The 9,161-nt window shown below is 46.9% G+C and overlaps 1 protein-coding gene across 1 annotated transcript; it reads right to left on the bottom strand.

Moving 5' to 3' along the window:
• Window positions 1-5,546: 5,546 nt before the first annotated feature.
• LOC119398792 (prolyl 4-hydroxylase subunit alpha-1) lies at window positions 5,547-7,932 on the bottom strand. Its single transcript, XM_037665608.1, has 2 exons — window positions 7,039-7,932; window positions 5,547-6,041 (listed from the first exon to the last, which is right to left on the bottom strand). The coding sequence occupies exons 1-2, from the start codon at window positions 7,930-7,932 to the stop codon at window positions 5,547-5,549; spliced, it is 1,389 nt and encodes a 462-aa protein (XP_037521536.1).
• Between the last annotated feature and the right edge of the window lie 1,229 nt (window positions 7,933-9,161).

The raw sequence follows: 9,161 nt of genomic DNA, 5'->3' as shown, positions 1-9,161 counted from the left end.
GGGTACCCAAGCGGCTTGCGTACCCAAGACGTTGGGGCGGCGGTACTGTGCATGCTAGAAGCCCCAAGAACATGCGTCCCCGGGTCGCCGGGGCCGTTCGTGCGCGCGGCCCTAAACAACGCTGCCACCACTGGCCTCCTAGTGGAGATCAGCTGTCCCTAGCAGGACACGTCCGCCTCGAATCTATTAAGTGGCACTCGGGTGCTCTGTAGTTCGTCACCTCCGAACAATGCTCTTACATGCTTTAGATTAATGTCTTTAAGCTTCCACAGCAAAGTATTCGTGTCGATTCGGCACCATTTTCGAGAGCCACACTGAAATAATCGATGCTGTAGGCTTAGCGAGAGGATGGGCGCTCCCGGAATCTCGGAGGACATAGATTACGTGTTTGATAGTTTTCTTTTTTTCGTCCATAGCTGGCGCAACTTCACGTGGCGGCAGCTATAGCACATGCTACGCCTTTGCAATAGCGGAATACCGGACAGACTATAAGACGCTAATGAACCCGCACAGTTCATGAAAGTGAACAGTACACGGGAAAAGACGAAGCCGATCAACCGCCACAAGTTCTCCACGTGCGTGTCGTTGCCGGGCTACGGCACCAGCTGCAGTCGCAACTTTATAAGTTTTCCATAATAATTAAGAATATGTTATTGGAAGCAATTCATTTCACTCCGTTATTTATGCTTGGTTTAACATTTTAAATTGTGAAAGAACACACATAAATCCATACGCGATGAGACGCTAAGGCGCTGCGAGCGCGTGTGACCTTCGTGCGGCTTGCGGTTGGGTACGCGCCACTATACGGTATTCCGCTTGGGGAACTCTTGGGTACGCAACGCCGCGCGCATCCCAAGGCCGCGGGAACCCACCAATAAAACTCTCTAATAACCCGCCACCATAGAATGCTATCGCCCGCCCCCGGAAGCCAAAGAGAAAGAGCCTGTCGTGCGAAAGGAGAGTCGAGGAGAGAGGGAATAAACAATGACTGCACGTTCGGTTTCCCCTGGATGAGAAGAGGAGAGGAGAGTGTCGTCACTCGTTGCTTTCAAATATTTAGAAGTTTTAGAAGGCCTATGAGCTCTGCGCCTCTCCCCATCACTCTGTTTTTTTGTTTACACAAGAGAGAAAAGGAAATAAGAGAAGGAGGTAATGGTGTCACTCTATGGGCTGCTCTGTATCACGCCACGAAGTCGCACGCTGCAGCGGCCGATGACAACATACGTCGTCACCGTTGGGAGCTGCTGGGCTTGAACTCGACCATGAGACGGCAAGCCCGGCTCCGTTGTGTTAGTTGTGCCAGCGGTTAGTAAGCGTGGTGTGCGGCATGGCCTTTTGTGTATCATGTGGCAGCGGGCCGGCGAAAAGTAAACGACTAACACGGTGGCGACTTCTGAGCCGTGTACCACCAGTTTCCCTATACTGCTTCTGTGAGAGAACCGTGTGGAATGCCCTGAGAATTTTCGCAATGCCCGCGTACGCTATTCTTGTGTGCAAGGTGTATTTCCGACTGTATGCGCGGTTTCGTGCAGCAGCTGCAGCGTCGTTCATGTTGAACGTTCTATTCCTGCCTTCTTATGTTTTTTTTTGGCCGCACATGGAGGTACCTACAGTGGTTATTGTATAGGAAATTATGGACCCCGCTTTGAGCTTATATCGGCTTTCGGATGAATGAATCAAGGAAGGTGGACGCGGGATATTAGGTGCCTTCTGTGGTTTGAATGTGTGTGCTGTGCCGTTGATTATTCAAGCGCGGAGGCCAACTTGTAAGTATTTCAACTTGAACGTGCCCACAGGGGCTCATTGAGACTTGCGTTGTGGTGTAAAAAACAAAGGGCGAGGGGTTGCCAATTTCAATCGAATTGTTGATCAGTGTTTGTCTATCTCCTTCTCTTGGGGGCGTTATGGTGGGAAAATTTTCGGGGCACGTCGTAATTCTCCGCTCCCATGCAAGAACCGTAATATTCTCATTTTTGAGGAAGGTGTTGGCGCGGGTTGTTCTCAGGGAGTGCTCTGAGGGAGTGATGTAGAACAGGTCCGGTCTATTTTAGCGATCGAAGTTTTCGTTTACTGATGGGGCATACCATGTTGGTTCTCCCCAGCAGTATATATTGAATGTCTTGGGAAAGATTAGACCTGGTGATGTGGCTGTCTCATATTTGCTGTCCAGAACGCGTGAGGAAGCTTTGCGCTCTTGTGTACAACTTCACGGCGGCGGGAGGGGGGGGGGAGAGGGGGGAAGAGAGATGGTGTCGAGGAACAACCATTCCACCCATGCCAACGTTACTTGCGTCTACGCAAGATTGAGGAAGATGTGAAGGATGCCATTTAGCTATGTGTAAGTTGGGGAAGGGGGGAGGGGGTGGTGTGTTACGGCATTGTTAGCTCTACTCTTATTCGTACAATATCTCAAAACTGCTCGTTTATTCTGGTGGCGACTGCCATTCTTCATAAGTCTTGCATTCAATCAGTTTTTGGTAGATTTCCCAGCTCTCTGCTCCCTTTCACGGTGTAAAGAAATCGTCGCGTCGGGGTAATTGCTATAATAAAATTGTTGTGAACGGTGGTCTGATTCTGTTTTCTGTATTGTGACGTTCGACTAGCTTTACTTCCACTTGTAAGCTTTGTGAACAACGTGGTGTGTTAGGTTATGCGTAGGGTATGCGCGTGAAGATAATGGGAGGACTATTCGGCTTTAATTGGGATTATTCTAGGCGCAGTAAGCTGTTGGGCATTAACCATGATTGGCAAACTGCTGCAAATATAATAATCTCTCTTAGAGCATTTCCGTGCATTCCTCTTATTCCCTGGTCTGTGTCCGCAGCAGAGAACTTTAATTGCACTTTTTGGTGGTGGCCTTCACGTACATTAAGTTGTTTGTTACGTTCCTTGTGTAGTTATAGCAGCTGTAAGTGTACTTTCGTCGTGAACTAATAATTTTCAATGAGTTAGTTCTGAAAGGGTGAGTCGTGTTCAGCTTAAATGAAAGTACACTTTACCAACTTTGCAAAAGATTGTATTGTTATATAGAGATAGAATGTGATGTCTACTACCGGTCCATCTCACAAAGGAGAAGGCAAGGGCGTTAACCAAGGAAGACATCTTTTTCAGTAAGTGTAATGCCATTCATGTTCCCTTCCTTGTCTACACACACGCCTTAGTAAGTATGCGTAGCCAGTGTGCACAGAACACTCATGAGAGAAGGTCGGGCAGCATTGACGATTGTAAGGTGAGCTGAGCTCCTGTACGAAACGCGCTGGTTAATTAGTAGTACAATACTATGTTAGGGCTAGTCATTTGGCATGGCTTCAATGAAAACACGTTGAAGTTATTGTAGCATGATTATCTGTCGTTAGCTGGTGGCGGTTTTAACGAGTATTTCTTTCCAAAAAAACTAGTTTTCGGCATGCTTTATGGGTTCTTGCGGAATAAAACTTGATTCCTTGGTTTGAAAGATGTTGATTGATTGGATTGCTGGATGTGTAACAGGGACGTTGTCATGCACGCTGGAACGCGTGTGCTCAACTGCCTCGACCACATAGTATAGCGTTTAAAAATACGCTTTTCCTAACGTATCTGTGGCGTAGGGACATTTTGTAAACGCGTAGTGCCATATAAATTAATCAAATTTGCTTATCTTTTCTTGTTAAATGCGTAAATGTGGGTACCGCTGAAGCCGGAGAGTGTCAAGAATCGCTGGTGTCGCGGTGATACAGGTGATCCATATCGACAGGCGTAGCAATGATGCGTGAGGGTGCGCCGTAGCCATGGCAACCGCCGTTTTATATTACGAAGAACAATTCCACTCACTAAGCATTTTCAAATATCACTTTTACTGCGTAAGGTGTTTAATGTCGGCATCTTGGCTGATTGATTCTAGTTGAGTTTTCCTGATTGCGCCACCTAACAGAGTGCATGAACCCTACGTGCCTGGGCCGTGGAAGGCATATCCATTGGCCACTCTTTATGTTTACTATGTTACTCTATGTTAGAACTACCTAGTTCGGCAAACCTCGTTTGTTTCTCTAAGGGTACAGTTCATTTTTACCATTTCGTTTTACCAAAATAGAAGTTAACGATAAGTTTTAAAAACAGACTTGAAATATTTCATGCTTTCTTTTAGTCTTTTAATTATCTGCTAATATAGTAACTCGAATATTCAAGAAACCAGTCTTTCAATCAGTGCGCCAACGTACGACATTGAGAAATCTTCACGATATCTCTTCTGCAGACCTATGATTAACAAAGGTCGCGGAATATTGCGCTGCATGGGCGTAACAGGGGGCACACTAACGGAGGCACCGGAAATCACAACCAGAACAAGCGGGCGCAAACTATAAACTGTAAATCTTTCGTGAGGCGACACCTGGAACTGCCCCACGAAACATGGAAATAGAAAGAGGGAAGGGATGGATGAAAGTGTGAGCAAATAATCTGATAAATCAAACTAGAGTAGTTAAACATGGAACCAACCATGGTGCGCGTAGCGGTGTTGCGCAGCACTCATCAGCTCGCTTGTTTTTGCAAGGGATTGAACGTGCGCTTAATAATTCAATTTCTGCTTTGCTTATCGACTAAGTTGGAGTGCTTACGCATGCGCGGAATTCTCCGGGTGCACAGGTAAACTTGTACCAACTAGCACAAAGGAGTGCTTTATAGATCTAAGATGCAAACCACTGCTTTTTGAGCATATTTATGTGGCCTCCTACATCGTGACTTCCAAAATGCATGTAATTAAAGCAGCAACGAAACAAGTGACGTCATTCATATATTAAGAACGGTGGCTCAAGCAAGTGGACCAAATTATTTGGTACCATGTTAGGATACTGTCTTGCCGTAAGCAAAGTGAAGATTTTGAGCCAGTTAAAGTCGTTACATAAGTCGTGTTGTTTCGACAGAATAGCTCCTGAGGCATTGCTTAGGCATTGAGTCAGTCACCTGGCCTTTTAGCTAACTTTTAGCGATCACACGTGAAAGCTGATGCTCGCCGAGACACTGGAAATTCACTTCAATTACTGTTGATTTGCTTTGTTCCGTTTTATTTATTTTCATGTATTATGCGTTTATCTTAATGCACAACGCCCGACTGTTAAATAACTTTATCATACAGGTTTATATGCTCGTCTGTCGAGCATTTGCGGTATAAAGACATTCGCATGTTTCCTCTCCCCGTGCACGACAGTGTGTACAATGACTCATTGTGCCATACCATAGTCACCTATCATCACACCTCCCTCTTTATTGGTTCATAGATAAATATCGGCTGTTATATACACAATATAAATGCAGATAAATGATTTTAAGAGCTCCCTGGGAAGGGCTCGCATCTTCATTGTGAAAAAGCGCTGTTGTCACTTTGGCAATCACATATTTTGTAAATATAACGTCGTTCTTCCTACCACACAAGACAAACGTCATTACCTCAAAGCGAGCATCTGTAGCACACCCAACTTAAAGGACGCTCGACTTGAGTGCACAATTGCTGGATGCCGGATCCCTTCCAACTTGAAACTGGTGCGAGTGATGACTGTCCAAAAGGCATTCGGTTATCCAGGGCAGTCAAAGCGCACCACAACATTGTTGCGCTCGTGAATCCACTTCGTAGCTATCCACTTGGTTCCCCACAGAACGGGACAACCCACGTGTCTCGTGAGTTCCTCCAGTGCTTTCTTCTGGTGCCAGAAGGAGAAGTGTATCGGCGCGTCGTTACCCGACTGCGGTGCCAGGTCGTACCAGAAGAAGGCCGAGCCACGGTGTGGCTTCACGGCCAGCTGCAAATGAACGAACCCAGTGGCACCGCCTAGCGAGACGTCGGTCAGGTAGAGTAGCATGGTGGCCAGGCGGTTGACGTCCCTCGTGTACAATTCGTCCGCGACCTGCTCGAAGTCTCTGGCATCGTTGTGCGCCGTGTAGTGTCCGCCAAGCCCATAGTTGGCCACCTGGTAAGCCTCGGAAGACTCCAACGACAGGCCCGAGGCCAAGCTGATGCGACGACCCAGTGAACTCAGAAAAGGGTGCTCAGTATCATATAGCCAGGATACCTGCGTTGAAAACGACACAGGAAAATATGTTTATTATCGTTCTGATTAGTTCAACTGGCCGCAGTAGCTTAGCACCTAAGGCGTCGCGCTACTAAGCTCGACGGCGCGGGTTGGAATCCCCTCCGCGGCGCTCAGATTTGAATGCGGGCGAGATGCAAAGTTCCCGCGTCTGGTTAGACTTACGTGCATGTTAAAAAAACTACTCTTTCTAATGCTATCACTTGGGAATCAAACTTTTTATTTTAGATATGAACTTCCGCAATATGTCGCACGACATGTCATATTCGCGGCAATGATACAAGAAGCCTGAAAGGCCCAGTGATTAAATTTTTTAGTATACCTCCATGTAGTTTGCTTTTTCTCTTCGGTTCATCAAGCATGTTTATCTTCCATCCTACGCACTGTTCGTTAGGACTGTTATCAAAAGTTGTCTAAACAACCCGGGGCGGGGGAGGTAACGATTTGTGACATACCGTAATAAACGTACCACACATTCATTCATTATCAACAATACTCAGTTCTTGTGAGAACACATCGTAGCGCCAGTGACATCGACGACACCAAAAAAAATGACAGTAATAGGTAAGACCAAGAATTTCGCCTGTTCATTTTAACACAATCTAACCTAACCTTAGAACAAGAAGCGATAAGCAATGCAACCTTGTACAACCCTTTGTACTGACAAAGCTCGATGGTTTAGCCACGTCTACGTAACCTAAGTTAAGCTAGTGGAAGCTAACTTTCAACAAATGGTTAATATAGTATGCTTCATAAACGTTAAAATCAGTCCACACTTTCAATTTTATTCTTGTAGGGCCCTTCGTATTTAATATCATCACACCGAATCTACACCCGTATTTCGTACATTCTCCGTATATGAAATGCGTAGGCTGCTTGAAGGTATCATTAATGATGAATAACTCAAGAATAATCAGTCGAAAGTTCTACACATTGCGTATCTGGCAGCAAATGTAAGCTATAGTGAAAGGGGAGATACCTTGCTGATGCGGTCGTAACTTGATATTCCTGATGGATTACCCGAGACGTAAATAGTTCCTCGCTCCAAACCAGTATGCCCAGCGTCCTGAATGTAGGCCACTTCAGAGGGAGTGAGGAAGTCAGCGAATGCCACGACGCGGGGCGTGAGGGACAGTACTTCCAACTTGAGCGGCGCCAGTATTAACCGGGGGTCTCCGTCGCCAGTCCACATGACACAACTGAGTTGGGCCGTAGTGGATCGCAAGCCGTCATTTTCTGCGCACACCGACTTGTATTCGTCCACGTCGGTCTCCGGCGGGGCTGGATACAGGTGCCGGTGCTTTGATTTCAACGCCGCGCGCCTCGCGTCATTGGCCTGAAGCCACCAGAGTCCCACCTCGAGGTTGCGAGGGCTATTCTGTATGTACTGTGCCGCGGCGAGCGCTTGTTCAGACCAGGCCGTATTGCTGCCATGCGCCGCGTTGGAGTAGCAGCCTCTTGCGATTAGGCTGAGGTCTTGCGGCGAAACAGACGGTAGCCGACGGGAAATCATTGCCATGATCCGCGCGACTGAGACCTCGTAGACTCGCTGTAGTTTGCAGAAGCCATGGGCAACACCCCTGATGTCACTGTCGGCAGGCCACCAGTCACACGAAGAAGGTGCCACGAAGGCGGACAACAGAGTCTTCAACGACGCGACGCCAGACGCCGACGTCGAAGAGAGGTCGTATTGCAGGTCATACAGGCGGCACGCGTCAATGAATTTTCCAAAGAGCGTGCGGGAACCGATGCGAGGGCGATTAGTCAAACGCCTCCGGTACTGCGCTGCGGCTCGGTCCAGGTGGGTCTCCTCCAGAGACAAGTAATGGGCGTCTTCCAAGTTGAGAACCTCGGTGGCCATCGATTCCTGCATGTCGTGAGTAGACGTGAACAACTCGGAATAGCATGGTTGTGGATCAAATAGCCAGCACAGAAAAACGACACCACTCCAGAAAGCAGACATTCTTCTTCTTCGTCGGCTTCGACTGTTGAGCGTAATTCTTCGGCTAAAAGCTTTTAGAAGCCAACAAAAACTGTTATTCTCGATTCAGTGACAAATGCGTGAAAATATTATTTGGGAGAGGATAAATTTTCTGGCTAGTAGAATAGAACACACACTTCGTTATGCACAATATCGTAGCCTAGTGCACCGGCGTGTTCGAGCAGGTCCAGGCTGTACGGTCCTTACATAAAAATATTGAACTTCCTTTAGCTATACTTCTGCAATCATACGAGTTAGAAAACCTCTGACACACCGGAGGTCGGTGCGTCAATCGCGGAGTTCGATTGATTGGGACATCGCCTTTCGGCGGGAAATAAAACAAAAAAACTGCATTTTCATGCCTTTTATATTTCACAGCACTGTAGGTTCGCACATAACTGCAAGTATAAATCTTGAACTGAAAGAATATAAAAACTTGCAGCGACAAGTTCCCAGGAAAACATGCCTTCGTCAAGGCTGATAGCTTGCGGCAATTACTGTAAATATTTTATTGTACCTGCGTGGGGATTATTTTCGAAGACTAATGTCAGTTCGTCGTGACAGAGTCCAGGTGACCGAATCACCAGGTCAAAAAAAATTGGGGGACGCTTAAGCTTCGCCTTTAAGAGTTGAACGCGATAGCGATATTCTGTTCCTAGTGCGCAGTTCGAACACTACGAGTGTTTAACAGAATGCGCGCACTAAGGTGTGCGCCTTATGTAATGGGTAGCATGCTTTAAACCAGGAGCAATTATGCGCGAGAAAGTTAATCGAAGTTGCGATGCACCCACTACGTGGTCGTAAGAGAATACGCGCAGTAATGTGTGTGCCTTTTGTAATGGGTGACTATCTTTAAACCACCAAGTCGTTATGATATTGACATGTTGCGACGCCCGATGGCAATGTACGCTTGCACCACGCAATATTACTGCGATATTACATCTCGTACTGTGACACCTGTATACAGGACGCGTATTTTTGGGAAGCATGAAAGTTACTTTCAATGCAGCTCCAAGCAGAGGCGTGGCTGTGTGGTAGAACACCCGTTTGCCACGCAGACGGCCTGGGTTCGATTCTCACTCGGACTCAGCATTTTTATTATTTCTTTTATTTGCAGCTTT

This window comes from Rhipicephalus sanguineus, chromosome 7, assembly GCF_013339695.2.
Source record: "Rhipicephalus sanguineus isolate Rsan-2018 chromosome 7, BIME_Rsan_1.4, whole genome shotgun sequence".
Taxonomy (NCBI): domain Eukaryota; kingdom Metazoa; phylum Arthropoda; class Arachnida; order Ixodida; family Ixodidae; genus Rhipicephalus; species Rhipicephalus sanguineus.
The sequence above is the reverse complement of the archived record's forward strand: the minus strand, read 5'-3'. Positions and strand labels throughout refer to the sequence as shown.

What these genes read in the sequence shown, in the direction of transcription:
- LOC119398792 (XM_037665608.1), bottom strand. Translation starts at nt 7,932, where the DNA reads ATGCAGGAATCGATGGCCACCGAGGTTCTCAACTTGGAAGACGCCCAT. An exon ending in GTTACGACCGCATCAGCAAG is followed by an intron (nt 6,042 to 7,038) that starts GTATCTCCCCTT and finishes TTTTCAACGCAG; the next exon opens with GTATCCTGGCTATATGATAC.